This window comes from Patella vulgata, chromosome 6 (genome assembly GCF_932274485.2).
Source record: "Patella vulgata chromosome 6, xgPatVulg1.2, whole genome shotgun sequence".
In the NCBI taxonomy this organism is placed as follows: domain Eukaryota; kingdom Metazoa; phylum Mollusca; class Gastropoda; family Patellidae; genus Patella; species Patella vulgata.
In genome coordinates, this window is record NC_065884.2 from 32,074,793 (window position 1) to 32,101,921 (window position 27,129).

The 27,129-nt window shown below is 36.7% G+C and overlaps 1 protein-coding gene across 2 annotated transcripts in view; it reads right to left on the reverse strand.

The window, feature by feature from the left end:
* LOC130013266 (DNA polymerase delta catalytic subunit-like) overlaps positions 1 to 27,129 on the reverse strand; it is a 281,681-nt gene that overhangs the window by 18,605 nt on the left and 235,947 nt on the right. For both annotated transcript variants that reach the window (XM_056102083.1, XM_056102082.1), the window contains 3 exons: positions 19,084 to 19,186; positions 10,925 to 11,057; positions 3,218 to 3,331 (listed from right to left, as the gene is read on the reverse strand). In XM_056102083.1, the coding sequence (XP_055958058.1) occupies positions 3,218 to 3,331; positions 10,925 to 11,057; positions 19,084 to 19,186 (350 nt within the window). The remainder of the gene's footprint in view (positions 1 to 3,217; positions 3,332 to 10,924; positions 11,058 to 19,083; positions 19,187 to 27,129) is intronic.

Sequence of the window (27,129 nt, forward strand, 5' to 3'; positions counted from 1 at the left end):
CCACAAGATTTTTTGAAGTGATCAAGGGCCATAACTCTGGCAGTAATTATCGGAAATCGCTGAAAATCGATAGGCTTCGTCGTCTCATGACCTTAAACACTGTATAAATTTAAAGTCAATCGGATATTAACTTTAGCCTCTAGAGCATCCACAAGATTTTTCAAAGTGATCAAGGACCATAACTCTGGCAGTAATTATCGAAAATCGCTGAAAATGAATAGGCTTCTTCGCCTCATGACCTTAAACACTGTGTATAAATTTAAAGTCAATCAGATATTAACTTTGGCCTCCAGAGCGTCCACAAGATGTTTTGAAGTGATCAAGGGCCATAACTCTGGCAGTAATTATCGGAAATCGCTGAAAATCAATAGGCTTCTTTGCCTCATGACCTTAAACACTGTGTATAAATTTAAAGTCAATCGGATATTAACTTTAGCCTCTAGAGCGTCCACAAGATTTTTTGAAGTGATCAAGGGCCATAACTCTGGCAGTAATTATCAGAAATCGCTGAAAATCATCAGGCTTCTTCGTCTCATGGCCTTAAACACTGTATGTAAATCGGATATTAACTTTAGCCTCTAGAGCGTCCACAAGCAATTGTGGACGCCGGACTGACGGACGGACGGACGGGGGTGACGACAATATACGACCACATTTCAATGTGGGCGTATAAAAATGCAAAAAAATGAAGATTTTTGCCAAAAAACATGATTTCTCCATTGGATATTACCAGATCAAAAGTATCGTTTGATAGCCCAGCGATTCAGCACTGCCATGCAGGTCTAGTTTCTTTTGGATCAGGAATCCGGTTATATGGTACAAATTTGAAGACATAAATAAGAACTTATCGAAGACGAGATTAAGTATACATGTATTTACGAAAATCAGTATATTTACATGAGCAAATCTGGCTTGTTTGTTTTATACCTGGGGATATTCAAATTGGGGCCTACCTGTGCAATATTTACAAATGGCGACATTGCATTTTGTGCCATAGATTAAGATCAATATTTTGATTTTATTAAATGCACACTTTTCTGTAAGAAGTGTGACTATATATAATATGGTATGCAGTATGATCGCCAGGTATAGTTGTAAGAATAGAAGACAAGCCTCAAAAGATAGGTTGCTAGGCACAACAAAGCATACGCTCACAGCAGCTAAATTGTCCGAGCAGTCGACAAGGGTTGTCACATATTTATTCTTTTGCAGGTAATTAGGGGAATTTAATAGACAATTTCATACAGATGACATTATAATTTTCGTCGTTCACTAAAATAAGGGCTGTAACTCTGAAAGTAATCTACAGAAATTGTTGAAATTCAACAGGCTTTTTCGTTTTACTAATTCAAATAATGCATATATATTTCATACAGATCGGATGATAACTTTTGTCGTTCGAATGTTCACCAAAGTAAAAGAAGGGCCATAACTCTGAAGTAATTGACGGAAATTGCTGACATTCAATAGGCTTCTTTATTTCACTATTTTAAATGATGCATATGAATTTTATACAGATTACGTGACAACTTTTGCTGTTCAAGCGTTCACAAGACTCAACAAAGTTAAACAAGGGCTATAACATGAGATGTAATTAACGGAAATTTGCTGAAACTCAATAGGCTTGTTCGTTTTACTAATTTAAAGGAGCTAAGTCGTTAATATTTGGGACCTAGAAATTTTGACAAATGGGTTGCAACGCATACAATAATGTAATATGAATGTATGTAAATTGATTTACATTCAATTCAAGGAATTGTGGACGACAGATGGACGGCAATATAAGACCACATTTCCATGTGGCGTATAAAAATGATTTTGTGTCAATTCGGGCGTATGCGCTTCTTTGATTTGTTATATCATGGGACAATTCTGTAATGGCATAAAAACGACTATTATTAATCAAAAGTTTTGGAATGAGGATCGTTGGAATGTATGCGATATAAATTTCGTGAAAAGGTAAAGTAATTCTAATTTAAATATCTCATTTGTGTGGAAATTACCACTGTTCGGTTGGTTGTGTCATATTATTTATCAATATGGAAATTTCTGTTTTATGGATATTGTTACTGAAGGTAAGACACACAATTTACCCATCAGGGTACGTTTTTATAATTCTAATAAATGTGAAACGGTCAGTGTGCGTCTTTTTAGTAATAAAGCAGTAATATATTTTGGTTGTAGAAAATAGTTTTTGCTGGATTTACTTTCTAGATTCCCGTGGGCGCTGAGTGCTGGGTATTTATAAATGACGACATTACATTCGCCTTTCCGTACGACATTCATTTTTTTACCGGTCGGTTAATTAACACATCTCTTCAGAAAACGCACCGTCACAGGCTTTTTCACCCCTAGTGTTAATTAACTCACCTCTCAGATAGTTTCTTATCCTTGTTTACAATTTTAAGACGGTAATGCCGAGTAATAATCGGGAAATTAATTTTCTTTCGATAGATGTACAGATAACGCCACAGACGTAGTTTTCAATAAGGGCCATGTACAGATTCACCCCTTAGTAGTTCTCAGTGTAACCTTAAACACTGTGTATAAATTTATATTAACTTTAGCCTCTTGCACGCCCACAAGATTTCTCAAGTTTTCAAGGGTCATAACTCTGGCAGTAATTATCGAAATCATTGAAAAGCAATAGGCGTCTTTTTCTCATGACCGTAAACACTGTATATAAATTTAAAGTCGATCTTATATTAACTTTAGCCTCTAGCCAAACAGAGGCGACGGCAACATACGACCACATTTCAATGCATGCCGTATACAGACAAGTTTCTTTTAACGCAAGAAATTCATTAAAATTTGTTTGTTTTTTATGAAGTTCTGCCCCATGCTAACATTTAGTATACAAAACTTTTAACATCATGGATTTAGCTGTTCAAGTCATACAAATTCACTGAAAATCAATATACTTGTTCGTCTCAAGACCTTAAACACTGTGTATCAATCTGAAATCAATCGGATAAGAACTTTAGCCTCCAGAGCGTCACCAGATTTTTCAAAGTGATCAAGGGCCACAACTCTGGCAATAATAATCAGAAATTGCTGAAAATCAATAGGCTTCTTCGTCTCATGACCATAAACACTGTGTATTAATTTAAAGTCAATTGGATATTAACTTTAGCCCCTAGCAATTGTGGACGTCGGACAATATAGGACCACATTTCAATGTGGGCGTATAAAAACTAATGAAGAGATTTTCTCTTACTTTCTTTCTCTACAGGAGTTTTACATCCAAGACATGTACTTCGTTTTTTGGTAAAACCTGCTAAACCACCTAATTTAGATGTTAAAACAGTCTTAGTTCTTGTGTGATCACCATCTGAAACAAATACGAAATGAAATGGGGTTTAATATTATACTGTTATGCACTGATTCGGAAAATGAAGACCTTATATACCAGGGCTTCCACATCAAAATTTTCACTACCGGTCATTTTTGATAAAGCACGAAAACTTTGCAAAGTAAATTCATATTTCATGTTTTTTATTCATGGTAGGGTACTGTGAATTCAGCATGGGGTACACAAACCAGCGGCTGCCAGACAGGATACGCCCACTTTTTCCAAGAGATGGATAGAGAATAAATTAAATCAAAAGCAATTTTGCTTACAATAAGGGGCCATAATCCAGATAGTTATGGTCTGAAGTGCACAAATATGGGAAGGGACATAAACATCTATTTTAAATTTCATTAAAATGGATAAAAATTGTGACCTCTAGAGGGTCCACACATCCTTCCTATTGCATAGATTTTTACGAAATTCGAACTCAACGGTGTTATATTTAAACCTTTTTTAAAATTGAATACAAATATTGACTTCTAGCGGAACCCAAGCTCAAAATGTGATTTTTAGAACAATCAGGGGCCATAATCCAGGCAGTTACGTTCGGATATGCGCGATTATCGATAGGAACCAAGATCTTTGTCATATAAACATAAATTTAAAGTTTCATCAAAATCATATATAAATTGTGGCCTCTAGAGGGTACACAACCTTAATATACCATATATTTACACTATTTGCATAGGAGGATCGGCCATTTTGTCTGGCAGTTTTGGTCTGATTGTCATGAAATTTGATCTCAACCCTCATTAGGGTGTAAAGGTGATATATTCACACATTTTTTTTTTTAAATCGGATAAAAATTGTGACCTTTAGAAGGACCAAAAGCTAAAAACATGATTTTTCGTACAATCAAGGGCCATAATTCAGGAAGTTACAATTCAATATGCGCAAATATCGAAAGGAACCAAGATGATTGGGTTATAAACATGCATGTCAAGTTTCAGCAAAATCGGATTAAAATTGTGATCTATACAGGGTCTACAACCTTGACATACCATATTTTTTACACTATTTGCGTACAAGCGGAGGCCATTTCGTCCGTCAGTTTTGGTCCGGTTTTCAAGAAATTCGAACTCAAGCCTCCTTATGGTGTAACAGTGACATACTAAAACGTTTTTTTAAATCAGATAAAAATTATGACCTCTATAGGGTCCACAAGCTAAAAACATGATTTTTCGTAAAATCAGGGGCCATAATTCAGGAAGTTAAGGTCCGATATACGCAAGCTAAAAGCACGATTTTTCATACAATCAGGGGCCATAATCCATGAAGTTACGATCCGATACATGCCAATATCGAAAGGAACCGAGATCTTAGGGAGATAAACCTATATTTCAAGTTTCGTTGAAATCGGATAAAAATTGTGACCTGTAGAGTGTCCACAAACAATTGTGGACGGACGGACAGGGGCGACGACAATATACGTCCACATGAAAATGTGAGCATATAAAAAGGGATTTTTCGTACAATCAGGGCTCATAGTCCATGCAGTTACGTTCGGATATGCGCGATTATCGATAGGAACCAAGATCTTTGTGATATAAACATAAATTTAAAGTTTCATCAAAATCATAATATATATATAAATTGTTGCCTCTAGAGGGTCCACAACCTTGATATACCATATATTTACACTATTTGCGTACGAGGAGCGGCCATTTTGGTCTGATTTTCACGAAATTTGATCTCAACCATCATTAGGGTGTATTGGTGATATATTCACACGTTTTTTTTTTTTAAAGGACCAAAAGCTAAAATCATGATTTTTCGTACAATCAAGGGCCATAATTCAGGAAGTTACAATTCGATATGAGCAAATATTGATAGGAACCAAGATGATTGGGTTATAAACATGCATGTCAAGTTTCATCAAAATCGGATTAAAATTGTGATCTATACAGGGTCTACAACCTTGATATACCATATTTTTTACACTATTTGCGTACAAACGGAGGCCATTTTGTCTGTCAGTTTTGGTCCGATTTTCAAGAAATTTGAACTCAAGCCTCCTTATGGTGTAACAGTGACATACTAAAACATTTTTTTTAAATCAGATAAAAATTATGACCTCTATAGGGTCCACAAGCTAAAAACATGATTTTTCATTAAATTAGGGACCATAATTCAGGAAGTTACGGTTCGATATACGCAAGCTAAAAGCACGATTTTTCATACAATCAGGGGCCATAATCCATGAAGTTACGATCCGATACATGCCAATATCGAAAGGAACCGAGATCTTAGGGAGATAAACCTATATTTCAAGTTTTGTTGAAATCGGATAAAAATTGTGACCTGTAGAGTGTCCACAAACAATTGTGGACGGACGGACAGGGGCGACAACAATATACGTCCACATGAAAATATGAGCATATAAAAATGGGATTTTTCGTACAATCAGGGGCCATAATCCATTGAGTTATATTTATTATTCGTTTAACAATTTTGATATTTGATTCCAATGGACATAAAATAAACAATTTTGTCAGGATGACTTTTATAGATTTTTTTCCCAATTCAATTTCCCATTAGAAAGTTAGCTAACTTATCGGTAAGTTAGTAACAAATTTTGTCAGGATCACATTTTTGACATATGTAACACATTGTTGATTCTGCGTCTATTTGTGCAATGCTTATGTGGAAATCTGTTTAACGGTTTCATTGATACCGGATGTGACATAAGTTCACAGATAATGCGGCAACAGAAGTGACATAAGTTCAAGGGTAACGTGGCACCGGTGAAACCCGTCTAATTTCGAGAAGCAACAATAAAATGTTCAGAACAAAAAGAGTAGAATGTACAGACATATGGTAAACTCAGTTTAGTGTGTTCGTCAGGTTCATTTATACACGTCAGGCGGTATGCAATATAAACAGTACACGTATACCTTGTTGTATCAAACACAAACAAGCCAACAGTGAGGCTGATATCCCAGGCTGATATCCCCCGCTGAAATCCCAAAATAAATAGATGACACACATTTATTAATCGCACATTTATATTTTTTTCAAAAGTATCAAGCAAACAAACTATACACTAAGTTTCATCACTCTCTATCAGATAGAATCAAGATTATCTTGTCCCAAAGCATTGACCAATGAAATTGATTAGCTCTGCTCAGCTTCAGCTCGAAATGTTAGTCACTGAACTCAGTCAAGACATTCACCTAATGAACTAATGAACATCTACATCAAGTCTAAACATTCTATCTCAATTAAAAGCAGAGTTGTTATGTTCCAAAGTCTTGACCAATCAAATTGCTTATCACTCATTAGCCTAAGCAGAAAATTCTCACCATCGAAATTAGTCAAAGTACAATGTAATGATATAATGAATCTATATTTGGAGTTCCATCGCTCTCACTTCATTATCGTGCGTCAAAGCATCAACCAATCAGATTGCTCAGTTTCTGCTGACCTCAAGCAGACAATGTTCATCATAGAACACTATCAAGGCATTCACCTAATGAACGCCTACACAAAGTGTAACAGTGACATACTAAAACATTTTTTTTAAATCAGAAAAAATTATGACCTCTATAGGGTCCACAAGCTAAAAACATGATTTTTCGTAAAATTAGGGGCCATAATTCAGGAAGTTACGGTTCGATATACGCAAGTTATTGTGTTCCAAAGTCTCAACCAATCAAATTGCTTATCACTCTGCTTACCCTCAGCAGAAAATATTCATAATCCAACTTAGTCAAGGTATACACCAAGTGTCCTCACCCTTACTTAATTAGAACTAAAGTTATTGTGTCTCATGTGTATCAACCAATCAAATTGCTTATCTCTGCTTCCCCTAAGCCGAAAATTTTCATCTTCAAACTCCATCAAGGCATTCATCTAATAGACACCTATGCCAAGTGTGAACATTTTAACTCAATTAGAATGAGAATTATTGTGTTCCAAAGTCTCGACCAATCAAATTGCTTATCACTCATTAGCCTAAGCAGAAAATTCTCACCATCGAAATTAGTCAAAGTACAATGTAATGATATAATGAATCTATATTTGGAGTTCCATCGCTCTCACTTCATTATCGTGCGTCAAAGCATCAACCAATCAGATTGCTCAGTTTCTGCTGACCTCAAGCAGACAATGTTCATCATAGAACACTATCAAGGCATTCACCTAATGAACGCCTACACAAAGTGTAACAGTGACATACTAAAACATTTTTTTTAAATCAGAAAAAATTATGACCTCTATAGGGTCCACAAGCTAAAAACATGATTTTTCGTAAAATTAGGGGCCATAATTCAGGAAGTTACGGTTCGATATACGCAAGTTATTGTGTTCCAAAGTCTCAACCAATCAAATTGCTTATCACTCTGCTTACCCTCAGCAGAAAATATTCATAATCCAACTTAGTCAAGGTATACACCAAGTGTCCTCACCCTTACTTAATTAGAACTAAAGTTATTGTGTCTCATGTGTATCAACCAATCAAATTGCTTATCTCTGCTTCCCCTAAGCCGAAAATTTTCATCTTCAAACTCCATCAAGGCATTCATCTAATAGACACCTATGCCAAGTGTGAACATTTTAACTCAATTAGAATGAGAATTATTGTGTTCCAAAGTCTCGACCAATCAAATTGCTTATCGCTCTGCTTACCCTGAGCAGAAAATGCTCATTATCAAAGGTATTGATGTAATGAAACTATACACCAAGTTTCATCACTCTCACTTAATTAGAACTAAATTTATCGTGTCCCAAGGCATCAACCAATAAATTGCTTATCTCGGCTTACCCTAAGTCAAAAATGCTCATCTTCGAACTCCATCAAGGCATTGACCTAATAAACACCTACACCAAGTTTGAACATTGTAGCTCAATTAGAAAGAGAGTTATTGTGTCCCAAAAAGTGTGTTGGACGGACGGACAGAGACAGACAGGGGACTCCATCAAGGCATTCATCTTATAGACACCAAGGCGGGGGACAATAACTATAGCACATATAAACCCATGTTTACATGATAAAGCTTACTGGTCCCTGATTTAACCCTTTTAGTGCAGTTATAACAACTATCGAGAAAACACCTCAATTAAGCAATACACACAGTGTCATTCATTGTTAACCCATATTGTTAATTAACACGGCCAGTACAGACCAGCGGCTGCCAGGCAGGATACGCCCACATTTTCGAGAGATGGATAGCGAACAAGCTAAAAAGAAAGTGATTTTTCCTACAATCAAGGGCCATAATTCAGGAAATTACAATTCAATATGCGCAAATATCGAAAGGATCCAAGATCTTTGTGTTATAAACTTACATTTCAAGTTTCAACAAAATCGGATAAAAATTGTGACCTCTATAGGGTCCACAACCTTGATATACCATATTTTTTTACGCTATTTGAGAACGAACTGCAGCCATTTTGTCTGTCAATTTTGGGCTGATTTACACGAAATTCGAACTCAGCCGTCCTTAGGGTGTAACGGTGATATAATAATACGTTTTTTTAAATCGAATAAAAATTATGACCTCTATAGAGTCTACAAGCTAAAAACGCGATTTTTCGTACAATCAAGGGACATAATTCAGGAAGTTACGGTCCAATATGCACGAATATTAAAAGGAACCGAGATCTTTGGGTTATAAACTTACATTTCAAGTTTCAACAAAATCTGATAAAAATTGTGACCTCTATAGCGTCCAGAACCTTGATATACCATATTTTTACGCTATTTGAGAACGAACTGCAGCCATTTTGTCTGTCAATTTTGGGACGATTTACACGAAATTCGAACTCGGCCGTCCTTAGGGTGTAACAACCTTGATATACCATATTTTTACGCTATTTGAGAACGAACTGCAGCCATTTTGTCTGTCAATTTTGGGCCGATTTACACGAAATTCGAACTCAGCCGTCCTTAGGGCGTAACGGTGATATAATAATACGGTTTTTTAAATCGAATAAAAATTATGACCTCTATAGGGTCCACAAGCTAAAAATGCAATTTTTCGTACAATCAGGGGCCATAATTCAGGAAGTTACGGTCCGATATTTGCGAATATCGAAAGGAACCGAGATCTTTGGGTTATAAACTTACATTTCAAGTTTCAAGAAAATCGGATAAAAATTGTGACCTCTATAGGATCCACAACCTTGATATACCATGTTTTTACGCTATTTGAGAACGAATGGCGGCCATTTTGTCTGTCAATTTTGGGCCGATTTTCAGGTAGTTACGGTCCGATATTTGCGAATATCAAAAGGATCCGAGAACTTTGGGTTATAAACTTACATTTCAAGTTTCAAGAAAATCGGATAAAAATTGTGACCTCTAAAGGGTCCACAATTTTGATATACCATAGGCGTTTTTGTGAACCGATTAGATTTGACCGATTAGCTATTATACGCATTTGTGAACCAATTGATTATGCTAATCGTTACATTTGTGAGACGATTTAACTCAACTGATTAGGCAAATAGACCTAATCGTCCCAGGAGGTGTTTAGGCGATTAGATTTGACTTTTTCAAAATGGCGGATGTTCAACGTCGTAAGTAATTTTTAATGCTTATTGTTGTTTTTCTCCATAAAAAATGTGTTTTTTTTAAAACGCATGTGACGGGTTTAATGTTAACTTTATAGTCCACAAGAATGTTAGATCACCTCTAAGCAATTTTATTCATTTACAGTTTTTTCAATATATTCCTCGATCCTAGGTTTTCTCAGGACACTTTTTACATGTTTTGTCACTTCAGTTTTCCCAAAAATACTTGAACTTGTTGGACATAGGAGATTGTTTCTAACGGCAACCATTTTTCCTTTTTTGCGTAGATAACCTTCATTTGTCTTTAACAAGTCATCAATAATTAGCAGAGACAATTTTTTTTTCTGATCGGTGTCCGTGATGGCAGCCATCTTACCAAATCGTAATTATCAAATTTCACATTTGTGGACCATAGCTAATCAAATCGAAATCATACCAAATCGTACTAGCAAATCAAAACCTAATCTAATCGACTCACAAAAACGCCACATGTTTTTACTCTATTTGAGAACGAATGGTGGCCATTTTGTCTGACAATTTTGGGCCGATTTTCACGAAATTCTAACTCAGCAATCCTTAGGGTGTAACGGTGATATAATAATACGATTTTTTAAATCGGATAAAAATTACGACCTCTATAGGGTCCACAAGCTAAAAGCGTGATTTTTCGTACGATCAGGGGCCATAATTCAGGAAGTTACGGTCCGATATGCACGAATATCGAAAGGAACCGAGATCTTTGGGTTATAAACTAACATTTCAAGTTTCATTAAAATCGGATAAGAATTGTGACCTGTAGACGTCCAGACATACGGACGGACAGGGGCGACGACAATATACGTCCACATGAAAATGTGGGCGTATAAAAATGTACTGTGCCCTCACCTTTCAGTCTAGTTCTCACCCTTGTAAATTAATGCGATAATGAGGAGTTATAATCCTAATTTTACTTTTTTTTATCAATAAACGTACAAATCAACCATCAGAGCTAGATTTATATACAGCAAACATGCAGATCACACCTTACCTATTTCTCAGTGTGTAATGTATTTGACTTACGTAATAAGACAGATTCAGCTTTCTTTTCACCCAATATAGGTTCAAATATTCTTAATAATGGTTTAGTTAACTGGTTTTCTAGGTAATACTGTGTATCTATAGGTATAGTATTCTCTAATACATAAATTGGATCCTGTAAATAATAAATAATCACATAAATTTTACAATATCTTATATAAGTAAGAGGAAACATATATTAGTAACTACTTTTGTGGCAAATTTTTTATAAACAATTGGTTATAGATTTCAACACGGTGAGTGAGTTAACTTTCAGTATATCAAAGCCAAGTTAGTTCATTATGCTATTTCATTTGACTGATCATGACCTTAAACACTGAATCGCTGAAAATCAATAGGCTTCTTCGTCTCATGGCCTTAAACACTGTATATAAATTTAAAGTCAATCGGCTATTAACTTTAGCCCCTAGAGCGTCCACAATCCGGACAGACGAGGGCAAGGCAATATACAACCACATTTCAATGTGGGCTTAAAAAAACAATCTGCTAATCAACATCAACAGCAATTTCTCGGTGAAGTGTCAAAAGGGTGCATCTTGGGAAATTAGTCAAATACCCTTTTTTGCATATTTAAAGTTACAATTTCATATTTATAAAATGTACTAAAATAAAGCCAAAACAGTCCTATCTTGTTAAAGAATAATCCTATTAATCCTATAATTCACTATTGCCAGTTGAGAAATTGGCAAAAATATCATTCTCAACTTCAAATTCAAACGTTTGAGGATAGCTAATCCATGGTGGAGAATAGAAAACAAGGGAGGTAATTGTGTTATTATTTCAGGTGTAAATGAGTTTTAAGTGTGAGAATGACACCAATGAACGTATAATAGTGAGTTGACAACCTATTGAGCAAAAGACATAGAAATAATTATGTTTTGACTTTCTTAGAAAATATGAAATTGTAACTTTAAACTCGCCCAATTAATATGTACATTTTTGTCTAAGCTGTATATCTCCACGCCAATTAGAACTGTTCTGGGTATCATGTGTCCAAATGTATCTTGATTTGTGGAAATTTTGAAATGCAAAAGGTTCTATTTCTTAATCTTTAGAAATTCTTACATACACCCTTTTGACACTTCACTGACGAATTGTTAGTTACGTTGATGTTTTAATAAAGAAATTGTCACAGGACCAATGACCCTGTTTTTATTAGAAAAATGTGACATTATAAGTATGGAACAACAGAGTTTCTTTCAACATTAATATACTGAGCACCATGGAAAACGCATCACTTAGTTTTTCGTATAACAAAATGATCCTGTAAACATATCTTATTTATTTTGCTTCTTATTGTGAACAATATTCAAATGGGAACACATCAATAACAACACATTTGTACACTTATGGATATTTAATCTGTAATCAACGCTACAAAGTCAGAGGGGTCAAAACCAAAAGTACGACACAGACGTCAGTACCCCTTGTGTCCTCCACAGGATCTTAAGCATGCTGTGCAGCGACGTCGCATGGAATTAACCAATGTTTGAAAGAAGGCCTGGGGCAAATTGTTCCATTCTTGGACAAGAGCAGTTTCTAAAGCAGCAATGGTGTGCATCTGTGGTCTCCGATACAGACTGTTTATTATTGAATATACTAACTATCGAACATCACGTTTCATCTATTACACATCAATTACCGTCCACATTCCTCATCGAATCTATACACCACTGACCGCTTGCGTCCCTGGCAACGGAAGCTCTCGTCACGCATGCGTAACTCCATCCACCGGAAACGGAAGTTTATTATGAAATGTCAACAATCTTCCCCTCATCAAATAAACTTATATACAAAGTTTTTGTATCACCATCACCAATATATAAATTAAGATTAAAGTTTTAACCAATAAACTTCAAACAGTAACACATTTACAGTTTGGTATTTACACAACATCCAACATATGAAAGTTTATTCTAAATTATCTAATTTCCACACGCCATTATTTATGTTTTTTATCAACTGGAAACTAGAAGCACCCTTTTTAGTTAAACAATATGCAAGTTGTAATTTTGAAGACGACCAATAAATATTCTTAATTTGTTTACGTTCAATAAGTTCTTTTATAACACTAATCTCAAGTCTTAGTCTTTTGTCAACAGTAAACTTTGTAGATTTTATAGCTTCATACAATGATTTATTATCTATTACACATGTAATTGGCAATCCTTGTATTGAATGATGTCCTTTTGTTATTTCAATAAATAAAGTTGATAAGAACACAGCGTTATCTAAACCATCTGTCAAAGCTAGAGTTTCAGCTGCAAATGTACTCCGGACAGCTCTACAGATTTTCTGGGACTGCCAACATAAAGGAGAAAAACTACCATCTCTTCCCTTAAGTATAATAAAATGCCCACCTTGACTTCCTCCATCAGGCAAATTACCAAGAGAGACATCACTGAACACTACCAATTCTAAATCATTTTCTTCTCCAAGATTTTGAAACTTTAGACAAACACCTTCAGATTTCAACTTTCCTATTAATTTATTAATCTCAAACAAATTTTGAACTGTAGATTTATTAACATTAGCAGCAAACTTACAGACATCAAACATAATATCTGGTCTACTCTGTCTTGCCACCCATAAAATTTGACCAACTTTAGATCGATATAACTTTAAATATTCATCATCTAATTTACTTGACCTGTCTAGAGTTTTATCAATTTTAGCTGGTTTCAGATTATTAATATACTCCTGTCTTAGAAGAATACAACCATCATATAATTTAATTTCAGTTCCTAAATATCTAAATGCCGTAACCTCTTCAGAACCAATCATAAAAGTATCCCTAATTTTATTTATAACTTTACTCTGAAATTCAACTGAGCCACCCCATACAAAATCATCTACATGACTAGCAAGAATACCTTCCAGCCGACCATTATAATACCAGTAGAATACCGCAGGATCAACTGACGAGATTTTACCACCATTTACAATCATAACTTCTCGTACTCTGTTATACCAGTATAGTGACGCATCTCCCAAACCATATACACATTTCTTTAACTGCCAGATTTTACCAGGAGTAGAATTAGCTTCAATAGGAGGCTTTATCAAAACATCTCTCGGCAATTCTGATCCCTGCAAGAACGCCGTCTTTATATCCATGGAGTGTGGAATCCATCTTTTTTGTGCTAATATAGCCAGAATTACTCTCAGAGCTTCAGTTGAACAAGTAGGAGAATCTTTTGGTATTAGTTCATGATCAATTTCTTCAAAACCTCTAATGATTAACCTTGCTTTTGGTTTGATTCCATCTTAGGCATCTACTCTTTGTTTCATAGTACATATCCATCTTGTGGAAATAGATTTCTGGCCATTATCATTTATCTCAACATAGACAGCATTCCTTTTCCAACTTTCTAATTCATCTAATTTAGCACGGGTAAAGTCAACATCTTCATTAACCATAACATTTTCTGCAATTTCAGGACTGTCATCACTTTCTTCTTTATCATCTTCTCTATGATTTATCTGTAATTTTAAGTTATCAACAGTATCTAAGTTAATAGAAATCTCTTTACCATCTACATTTACTGGACTTAAATATTTAATGTTATACCAGTTTTTATGTTTGCCTGTTGCTTTGCCTGCACGACTTATCACTTCAGCTTTACACTCATTATCGTCTATACTAAATGTTATAATCTGACCAGGTTTAAAGGATAAATTCTCACCAATAGCTGTAGTTGACATATCTTGATTAACAGTAGAATTAGGTAATACCTCCAGACTACCATTACCATTTATCAGGTTTATTTTGAGTTGAAGAATTACTAACTTCATTGGTACCGGTGTTTGTTGACGTTGCAGGACGGAGGGGCTGACAAGGAAAGCTGTCTAGTCGTTCGGATGGGACGAAAAACCGAGGACCCGTGTACACATTAGCGTGCACGTAAAAGATCCCTTGGCAGTTGGAATTCGATATAAGAGTAGGTCGTAGTGCCGCTGTCCGGGCAAAATTTCCCTCATAGCACACTGTATGGCGTATGCCCGTCTTCATTAGCCCAGGTTAGGAGCAGAACAGTAGGACGTTAAACTCCATTTCATTTCATTTCATTTTGTTGACGTTGAAGTTTTCGTTAGCCTACACTGATGAACTCGAACATAAGAACTACCATGTTTTACAAATACAACTACTCCATCTTGTCCAATTACTGTTGCTGGCCCTTTCCACTCTGTTGAATCAGGTCTTTTATAATAAACTTTTTCACCATAAGTTATTGGTTCACCGGATGACCTAGTTTGTTTTCTCAAGGCACGTCTTATTTTTTCAGAACATTCAGCTTCTGTAAACGCCTGTCTTGCTGAATGTAAGGCAGAAATGTGTTGCCCAACAGGATCACTTCTCGTCACACCTTCCAAAGCTGGTAAAGAATCAACCAATATGGAAGGTAAATTGGGAGCTTGGCCAAAAACTAGTTGATATGGACTAAAACCGTGAACTGAAATCAGAGAGTTCTTTGCCATAAGAGCCCAAGCTAAACCAATTTCCCAAGTACATTTAATATCAGCACAAACCTTTTGAAGAATTTCAGTTAATATCTTATTATGTCTTTCTATTAAACCATTAGACCATGGGCTATATCCGGGTGTAGTCTTCAGCTCTATATTTAAATTTTCAGCCATATCCTTTACCTCTTTATTACAAAATCCACCACCATTGTCTGAAAATAATTTTCTAGGCGTTCCATGTATACTAATCCAAAACAGAAGAAAACTATTAACAAAAACTGAACTGTGTTTCGATCAAATAATACATGCTGCACTAAACCTGGTAAATTCATCTATCATATGGAGATACCAAACATTTGGGCCAAGTTGATGTAAGTCAACCGCTACAGTCTCATTGTATTGACTGGTTAAAGGTAATCCCACCACAGGCCTTGGAGTAGGATTTTTATATCGAGCACAAACATCACACTGTTTTATAACCTCTTCCAGTAGATTTAAAATCTTGGAATCATGTGTACCAGCACTTCTTAAAAGTCGTTGTAGTCTTTCTGAAGAAGCATGTCCAAATTGCTTATGAATTTTAATTAAACACTTTATTAGTTCACTTCTAGATAAACTACACCCCAATAACAAAACTTCATTAGAGACACTTCTATCAGGGGTTTCTTCTTCAAAGTCAAAAACATTAATACAGTAATGCCCACTTGATGTAAATTCCAAACACAAAGATTGACCAAACATGAAAGCTTTATCATGCTCAAGATCTAAAACAGTTCCAGCCTTTTTTAAGGAATGCTTACTTAGTAACAAAGGAATATCTGACTCTATAACTTCTACCTCAATATTACAAATGACTTGACCAATTCTAACAGGTAAAGTGACACATTTGAAGGAATACAGAATCTTACCATCCCCAAATCGAAAAGCTCTACGACTAGGGCGACATTTAACCTTATTCAACTGAGAAGGAGACATATTGCTCAGAAAATTGTTAAGCCAAGTTTCCCCACTAACTGTTTTGGTACATGCTGTATCTAAAACTGCTGAACCAAAAGCTTCTATCACAAATATTTCTTGATCCAAGTTATTCAATTGAGTAGAGTTAGTAAATAGAGTAATGTTACACAATTCTGTATCACTATCCTCTTCTGACAAATCTTCTGTCATTTTCACAAACATCTTCTTGTCAGGACAATCTTTAGCCCAGTGAAAAAGACTTTGACAGAATGCACATCGACTCCTCTTCCCATATTTATTAATAGGATTAGTACCACGATTAAGTGTCTTATTCTGATGACTAAAAACGTGAGGACTACTACTGCCAGAAGCATATTGAGAATTGTTATTGTTATTATACGTAGCACTATTACTAGAACCATATTGCGGATTATTACTTGCACTAGCATTGTATGGCTGTCTGTAATTATTGAATTGTCTGCCATAAAATACTTCCTGTTTGACTTGAATCCCATTACTTGAAGCTGTTTCTTCCCCAATAGATCTGCAAAATATTCTCTTCAATGCTGATCTCATACTCTCAAATGTTAAATCAGTTGAATTTGTTATGGCCATCTGTTTCTCATGTGTTGATAAGTTTGCCCTATCAAGCAACCTAAAAGCAAGTACTGTGTCAGGTAGCTCCATTCCATATCTTTTCATTTTCTGATACTTTTGTTCAAATTCTATTATAAAATTAGTCATTGTCATTTCATCAGTTTTTTTAAACAATTCAAAATTAGTGTAGGCTTCGTAAATAGAATCCCTTGTTTCCTGTTGAAATACTTTATCTAGGGCATCAGTCAAAACTTCCATACCATTATCTTTGTTTAGATCTTCAGATTTAATTTCAATGGCGATTTCCCGGGCCTTCCCCGTCAGCGAAAGCGTGACCGCTAACGCTTGTTTTTCTTTTGGTAAATCCGTTACTAACTGCCAAATTTTCAGTTAATTTTTCCACGTATCGTACAACATTTTTTCACCAAATTGTGGCGGGAATTTATAATTCGCCATTCTTCACGCTCTGCTACCAATGTTTATTATTGAATATACTAACTATCGAACATCACGTTTCATCAACTACACATCAATTACCGTCCACATTCCTCATCGTATCTATACACCACTGACCGCTCGCGTCCCTGGCAACGGAAGCTCTCGTCACGCATGCGTAACTCCATCCACCGGAAACAGATTTTTATTATCAAATGTCAACAGACAGCGTTCAATCTCATCCCAGACATGTTCTATCGGTGCCATGTCCGGAGACATGGCTGGCCAGTCCAAGACATTGATGTTGTTAGCAGCCAGGTAGTCCATACTAAAACGGGCGGTATGCGCACTTGCATTATCCTGTTGGAAGTGCTGAAGTTGTGGGTGCGCTGGAAACATCGGAACAACAATTGGTTGCAAGACATCATCACGGTAGGCTACAGCATTAACGGGGCCCCTGCAAATGTGTAGGGTGGTCCGGTGATGAAATGTGAAGCCTCCCCACACCATTACACTTCCCCCACCCCAGTCTGCAACACTGAAGAGCACACTTTGCCAGTCCTTGAGCCCATATCAAACGCCGCTGATGGTGATGATCCCTGAGGATAGCTCCAACATAAGGTCATCGTGCACATAAGGTGTTGGCACTTACTGGTCCTTGTCTTCCGACGACTGCTGCACCTGTTTGAGTTGCTGGGCGGAATCTGTCATGCAGATGAGTGACCCGGATGTAGCGGTCCTGAGCCTGGGTTGTAACACGTTGTGGACCAGGACGTTGACGGTCACGTGTTGATTCAGTAACTCGAACACGTTCCACCAACCTTACAATAATGGACTGATGACAATTGAAGTGTCTGGCAATAGCACGTGTAGACATGCCAGCCCTGGACATTCCCATGGCTTCATTCCATTGATTTTCAGTAAGTCTCGGCATCTCTAGCTTGATTCCTTCACACGTCCAACAACAAATTACGACAGATTGACGTTTCACAGTTGATGTACTGCACATTAAGTTGAAAACATGCTTTTAACCCCTTAACTGTGTAATTAATTTGACGTTAACTACCACCTATTGCGTAATTAATTTGACAAAAAACGTCATTTTTGGACCTATTTTTTCCTGAATACAAATTTTAGTGGTCTTAAACCATATTAAAACTAACAGTAAATAGAGTTGTCTCCCACCAATTAGATTTCCTCGACCAGGCGTAATATAACGTCTTACACATGCTGAGATCGTGTTCGAAGAATAGATTGGGGAAAATACCTCCTGGACGTTATATTATGTCCTACATACGGTGAGTGGCAGTTGTCCAGGACGTTATAACGTCCTACGCAGTTAACGGGTTAAAGGGCTCACACACAATGCTGCACGTGAATATTACTTTCATGTGCATCTCGTGCAATTTTTTTTTGTGCACACGGGCCGATATTTTTTGCGTTTGGGAGCATTGTGTGAAACATTAGTTCATAGTATTAATAATAATAATAATATATTTATTTCGTACTAAATTGAGTACACAATACACAAATACTTATAAAACTATGAGAAAAGTAATAAATATACAAAAAATATACATTCTCATAGTTAAATGTCTAATATTATACATACAAACCACCGAGTAAAAAAATATTTGGGAAAAAAAAGTGATGCGTTTTCCATGGCGCTCAGTATATATATATCTAACCTCTGACTTGAGATATGCTGCAGTTTTTTTAGGTGCTGCTATAATAACATAGGGAACTCGATCTCCTAACTGTGGTGCACTTCCAGCATCTCTTTTCTTCATTCTATGAAAAAACAAGTCTGAACCAGTGGCTGCCAGGCAGGATACGCCCACATTTTCGAGAGATGGATAGAGAACAAGCAAAAAAGAAAGTGATTTTTCGTACAATCAAGGGCCATAATTCAGAAAATTACAATTCGATATGCGCAAATATGGAAAGGAACCGAGTTCTTTGGGCTATAAACTTACATTTCAAGTTTCAACAAAATCGGATAAAAAATTGTGACCTCTATAGGGTCCACAACCTTGATATACCATATTTGTTTACCTTATTTGATAACGAGGGGCGGCCATTTTGTCTGTCAGTTTTGGGCTGATTTTCACGAAATTCGAACACAGCTGTCCTGTGTAACGGTGATATAATTGAACGTTTTTTTAAATCGGATAAAAATTATGACCTCTATAGGGTCCACAAGCTAAAAAGACGATTTTTGGTACAATCAGGGGCCATAATTCAGGAAGTTACGGTCCGATATGCGCGAATATCGAAAGGAACCGAGATCTTTGGATTATCAATTTAGATTTCAAGCTTCAACAAAATCGAATAAAAATTGTGACCTCTATACCCAGATAACATTGATGGTTAGATTTACGTTAAGTTTACATCATTATGGTTAGATTTTGGTTAGCGTCCAATAATGGTAAAATTCTACTGTTGAATTTACGTTACTTTTACGTCAGAATGGTTATGGTTACTTTTACGTCAGAAAATTACTTAAATCTAACGTAAATTTATTGACGGTTTTCTAACCATTTTTTTTCGGTTCAAATACTTCTTAAATAAATAACCATACGAGTGTATGCACATTCTAACAATTGATAAATAGTCAGAATTCAGACATAGTAATGAAATATGTATTATTGGTTACAAATCGAACGTTAATCTAACGTAAATTTTACGTCAGGTTTCTAACCGTTAGTTTATGGTTAGTTTTCTAACGTAAATCTAACATTAGTTTGCTAACGTAAATCTAACGTTAGTTTGCTTACGTAAATCTAACATAAGTTTTCTAACATAAATCTAACGTTAGTTTTCTAACATTAATGTAACGTTAGTTTTATGTCAGAATTGTAATCCAATGGATTCATTTTAGCTCCGGGCAGACGTGTGTATTTTTTTCGTCTCATCACAGTGATTAAAATTCACCAGCGATATTTTTAGGGACGATTATGAGCCGGCACATGTAGTGATCGTCTGAATAGCAAGTAAATTACGTCAATCAAGTAACCTGTACAAAACGTAAGCTTGCTGTGGTAGCTGCTAAAACAGGCTAGGCCTTTCTGACCAAAGAATCACCAATTCAGCAGTGGAGGAAGCCATTTTGAGATCATGTGATCTCAATAATGTTTCCTATTGGCTTATGAAAATGAATCGCTCGATAATAGACGCTGGACACGAGAAGACGAGTGGATATGCCAACCGAAATTATCTAACATGCTAGGTACCGGGTGATCGGCCGGGTAAATGGATCTGCGAGCAGAATCGTCATTGGGGTGAACGGACACACGTGCGATTTTTTCGAGCAATTTTAAAAATTGGTGTGATTGGACGAAAAAATATGCTCGTCTGCCCTAGGTATAAAGTTACTCACTGGGGATTGGGCATAGACCCATACAAATAGGTACAACCCTTTGGTGGATCATGTCGAAATGGAACTAAATCTATTAATAACTGCAACCTCTAGACTATTTACAGACAAAATATTAACAGAAAAGTAGGTGTGACATCGCAAACACAACTTATTGGTCAATTTAAATCAACATCAACAACTGTCATTTAATTTCGACTATTTGCATATTTCGTCGAACAAAACGGATTAAAACTTAACAGAAAACACAAAGATAGGTTGCCAGGCAACGAAACATACGCCCACAGCAGCTAAATCGTCCGGGCAGTCAACAAGAGTTGTCGCATATTTTTACTTTTTTCGGTAATGAAACATTTATAATACACTAAAATCTAATACAGAAAACCATTAGAAGCTGTTTGGTTTTTATAAAGTTCTGCCCCATGCTAACGTTTTATATACAAAACTTATAATACTGTATCATGGATTTAGCTGTTCCAAGTCATAACAAGCCAACAGTGAGGCTGATGTCCCCCGCCGAAATAGGAAAATAATTAGAGGACACATATGAATTTATCACAAATTATCTTTTACAAAGTATTGAACAATCAAACAGTATATCTTTACTTATAGTCTAACAATCAACGTAGGAGAGTTATTGTTTTCCAAAGTCTCGACCAATCAAATTGCGTATCGCTCTGCTTACCCTGAGCAGAAAATGCTCATTATCAAACTTAGTCAAGGTATTACTGTAATGAAACTATACACCAAGTTTCATCAATCTCACTTAATTAGAACTAAAGTTATCGTGTCCCAAAGCATCAACCAATCAAATTGCTTATCTCTGCTTACCCTAAGCGGAAAATGCTCATCTTCGAACTCCATCAAGGCATTGACCTAATCAACACATACACCAAGTTTGAACATTCTAGCTCAATTAGGAAGAGAGTTATCGTGCCCCAAAGTATCAACCAATCAAATTGCTGCTTACCCTGAGCAGAAAATGCTCATTATCAAACTTAGTCAAGGTATTACTGTAATGAAACTATACACCAAGTTTCATCAATCTCACTTAATTAAAACTAAAGTTATCGTGTCCCAAAGCATCAACCAATCAAATTGCTTATCTCTGCTTACCCTAAGCGGAAAATGCTCATCTTCGAACTCCATCAAGGCATTGACCTAATCAACACATACACCAAGTTTGAACATTCTAGCTCAATTAGGAAGAGAGTTATCGTGCCCCAAAGTATCAACCAATCAAATTGCTTATCTCTGCTTAGCCTAAGCGGAAAATGCTCATCTTCGAACTCCATCAAGGCATTGACCTAATAAACACATACACCAAGTTTGAACATTCTAGCTCAATTAAAAGTTATCGTGTCCCAAAGCATCAACCAATCAAATTGCTTATCTCTGCTTACCCTAAGCGGAAAATGCTCATCTTCGAACTCCATCAAGGCATTGACCTAATCAACACATACACCAAGTTTGAACATTCTAGCCCAATTAGGAAGAGAGTTATCGTGTCCCAAAGCATCAACCAATCAAATTGCTTATCTCTGCTTACCCTAAGCGGAAAATGCTCATCTTCGAACTCCATCAAGGCATTGACCTAATAAACACATACACCAAGTTTGAACATTCTAGCTCAATTAGGAAGAGAGTTATTGTGTCCCAAAAAGTGTGACGGACAGACAGACGGACGGACAGACGGACAGACAGACGGACAGACAGACGGACAGACAGACGGACGGACGAACCCATTTTAATAGTCCCCTGCTTTCTTCGAAAGGCGGGGGACAAAAATTCAAATCAATATACTTGTTCGTCTCAAGGTCTTAAACACTGTGTATAAATTTAAAGTCAATCGGATATTAACTTTCTCCTCTAGAGCATCCACAAGATTTTTTGAAGTGATCAAGGGCCATAACTCTGGCAATAATTATCGGAAATCGCTGAAAATCAATAGGCTTCTTCGTCTCATGACCTTAAACACTGTGTATAAATTTAAAGTCAATCGGATATTAACTTTGGCCTCCAGAGCGTCCACAAGATTTTTTGAAGTGATCAAGGACCATTACTCTGGCAATAATTATCGGAAATCGCTGAAAATCAATAGGCTTCTTCGTCTCATGGCCTTAAACACTGTCTATAAATTTAAAGTCAATCGGATATTAACTTTGGCCCCTAGAGCATCCACAAGCAATTGTGGACGCCGGACGGACGGACGGGGGCGACGACAATATACGACCACATTTCAATGTGGGCGTATAAAACTGATTGAACGTAAATGCGTTTATATACATTAATATGTACATTTTTATATGCCTTGCTACCCATTTGTGTCCATTCGTGTCCATTCCTGGGATCACGGTGGCTATGTGGGTAAGATGCTGGCTCACTAGTCTGGATGTTCGATCCCTGCATTGGCCGAGAAAGTTCATCACGATTTTCCGGTGTGGTTTCCCCTTATCAGTAATGCAGGATGAGAGCCTGACAAGAACAGCCGTCTAGTCGTTTGGATGGGACAAAAAAAAACGAGGTCCCATGTACACATTGGCGTGCACATAAAAAAATCCCTTCGATATAAGAGTAAGCCTTAGCGCCGCTGCCCGGGCAAAATTTACCTAATAGCACACTGTATGGCGTATGTTCGTCTTCATTAGCCCAGTTCGGAGCAGACCAGTAGGATGTTAAACCCCATTTCATTTCATTTCATTGTCCATTTCTAGGTACCCAAGAATAGAGATTTAGCTCCTTTAACCCTTGTCCTGCGGTATCCGGATTATTCCAGGATCGGCCTGAGCCTTCCATATATGGCACCCGGAATATTCCGGGATTACCGATTGTATTTATTTTGTGCATTTTAATAGAATTAACTCCCATGTTCGATAGGTGGTATTTCACTAAACGAAAGAAGCGCAGTCTGCTGTCATTCTTGTTGCTTTATTTACAATTGTTTCGCTAATTTTTCGAAGATCTGGGGGACGTATGTAATGATACATGTCCAAAAAAAACTGAAGTTATGTCACGGCTAACTGTCGAGGAAGTGTTAAACATATTATTTAAGGATGAAGGTAGTGAATTCTGTCAAAATTTGATCAAAGTTGCAATAACAACCTGTGTTGACGATAAATTATCAATAAATTTCCCCTATTCCATGGAAGATATCAATTCTACAAAGGAAGGTTTTCACCAAATAGCAGGCTTTCCAAATATAGTGGGAACGATTGATGGTACACAAGTTGCCATCATAGCACCATCGGGAGAAAATGAGCCGCTGTTCGTCTGCAGGAAAGGGTTTCATTCCATTAATGTTCAAGCAACAGCTGATTCTAAACTCAGGTAAACGTACGAATTATCGTCTTGTTTTAACTTTAAGCTTCAACATGGCACGCGATAAGGGGAAAGCGATAAGGGGACTCGTCGTAAAATTACATAGTTCACTGCATAGTTCCTTCAGAATCCCATAAATCTGTTCAACCCCCTCAATTAAAACACCGAGAGCTGCCGGGTTCCAATTTTGTTTTCGCCTTTTTGGTTCCATTTCGGCTTTTGGCAGACTTACAGACGACGTATGGTACTATGTCATGCGCTATGACGTAGCAAACAAAAACAAGTAAACAACAGGCATGAAAATAGCATTTTATTCATAAATACACTGCTAAATCTTAGCGTATATATGAGGAATATATCATTTCGTCGTTTATGTAAGGATGTAAGGTAAGGATCAAATCAACCATAACGGCTATAATGCCGACATTGTCAACATTCAGTCCGTGGGAATGTTTACAGAAGTGTGAATGAAGTGACGCAACATGACGTCACGACCATTCGTGACGTATTTACGAAAAAAGATACGAGAAAAAATTAAAAAAAACTTACGCCGGCCTTTGTGAAACCGGCGTAAATAATTTGTATCTTTTTCGTAAGTTTTTCTTAACGTAGTTTTTTTTCTTAAAGTTACGAACTTTTGTGAAACTGCCCCCCGATTTGCAGATTCTGGCAGCTATATCAGTTTTAATAGAGACACCCAACGTCATGCATGTATTCCAAAAACAATTTAGCTGACCGTCAACAATTCATCAGCTTAAGGGTTAAGATAGATTGTCTTAGGTATCAAGCCCCCCCCACCCCTGCAAAAATTCCTGGATTTGCCTCTGCATGGGCCAAGTAACTTTAATTTAAACACACATTTCCATAAATACCTGAACTAAATAACTGAACTAATCATGAATGAGCATTGAGCAGCAGATTGGATCCTAATCCAGGCCTAATGCTTAAAGCAGACTGATTAATGAAGAATGGGTCTAGTGCTATATAGCCACATTTTTAAGAGTCTTAAATTCTAAATATACATTTCGGCATTTGTCAATTTAAAGAAATAAGGTTTCTGAAAACGCTGATAAAACAAAGAAATGAAATGAAATGGAGTTTAACGTCCTACTGTTCTGCTCCTAACCTGGGCTAATGAAGATGGGCATACGCCATACAGTGTGCTATGAGGGAAATTTTGCCCGGGCAGCAGCACCATGACCTACTCTTATATCGAATTCCAACTGCAAAGGGATCTTTTACGTGCACGCCAATGTGTACACGGGACCTTGGTTTTTTGTCCCATCCGAACGACTAGACAGCTGTCCTTGTCAGGCCCTCCATCCTGCAACACTGACAAGGGGAAACCACGCCGGAAAATCTGGATGAACTTTCTCGGCCAATGCAGGGATCGAACACCCGACCTCCAGGCTAGCGAGCCAGCGTCTTACCTACTTAGCCACGTGATCCCTGATAAAACAAAGAGAGAGAGAGAGAGAGAGAGAGGGTTTAAGATCCACTCGACACAAACTAGGTCATTTCGAGACTAACACATGGTTCAACTTTATTTCAATAATTCGATTGGACGTAGAGGTCTTTAGCAGTGAGATGAAACCGGAGGACCCGGAGAAAACCCACGAGGTTGGACAGGCGACCCTACTCCTCATTATGTACAACCGGGGAATTGAAACCACGCCATTTGACTCAGTGACAGACTTTATGATAGAACGCGCATGTACTAATCATTCGGCCATCCAACCCCCTGCTGATAAAACAAATAATGATTGGTGCCTAAAACATGTACAAATCAACTATAAATAGAGTATTAAGAATGGTGCTAGACACTGTTTGTTACACTAGCTGATTTTAAATTTTCATTCATTTCTTGGTTTGTATTCCCAGCTTGTATGTTTCAAGGACAGCCACAGAGGCTCAGTGTGTAAGATGTTGGCTGGTTCAAGTCCTTTCTTTGATCCTCGATTGACCTAGTAGAAATGGTGAAAAAGTTCATCAGGATTTTCTGGCGTGGTTGCCACTTGTCAGTGGTGCGACGGCGGGCCTGGAAGGGTGACGACGTACATAGTCGTTAGGATTGTTTTAAAAAATCAAGGTCTGTGTACACATTGGAGTGCATGTAAAACATTCCTTTTGCCTGCACAGTCACTGTTCAGGCAACATTCCTGTCAAATGCACATCTTCATTAGCTAAGTCGGAACAGAACGGTAGGACGTTAAACCCCATTTCATTTTGTACATGACATGGACCACAGATTCACCTGTCCGACCTCGTGGGTTTTCTCTGAGTCCTCTGATTTCCTCCAACTACTAAAGAACCCGAGCACAAGTGAATTATTGAAATTATATTGAATCATATGCAAATCCTAGTTTGGGTTCAGTGACATTAAACCCCATTATTATATAATTTTAACTCCCCCAAAATTGATGAAACAAATATGGATTAATGTATGAAAACTGTCCCATAAAGTATGAGTTGCTCCCGACTCAAAAGTTATCAGATTTTGGACACTTTATTTTGTCAACTAGGGCTACATGTAAGGTAAAAAAAATTCCCCCCAAATATTATATACCACTACCATAATTACCTTTTTTTGCACTGCCCAAAAAATCTTACAGCCCAAATGTTGTGGGGTAGCATACCTATGCCAACTATGAATTATATTTTATTATTAAATTGTTAAATTTGCTAATTTCTACCATTTCAAACAATAATCATCATTATAGACCTAGCAAGTCAATAATAATTGCATAAATAGATATATTTTTTGTATTTGTATTTTGTAACACGATCATTAATATAAGGATAGGGTTGATTAAAAGCTTTTAGCTTGTCCTTTAATCTTTACATATATGACAATATAATAACATGTTCTTAAAATGAAACTTATCTGAATACAACATTAGTTAAATTTAAAGATATAGATGTCTTGAAATGTGTACATAAAGATGGCCTCTGGGTGGCGGTTTATATATAAAATAGGTCATAAGGGTTTGATCGTTTGTTTATATTTTAAAAGTTTTACGCTTGTCTTTATATATAAGTT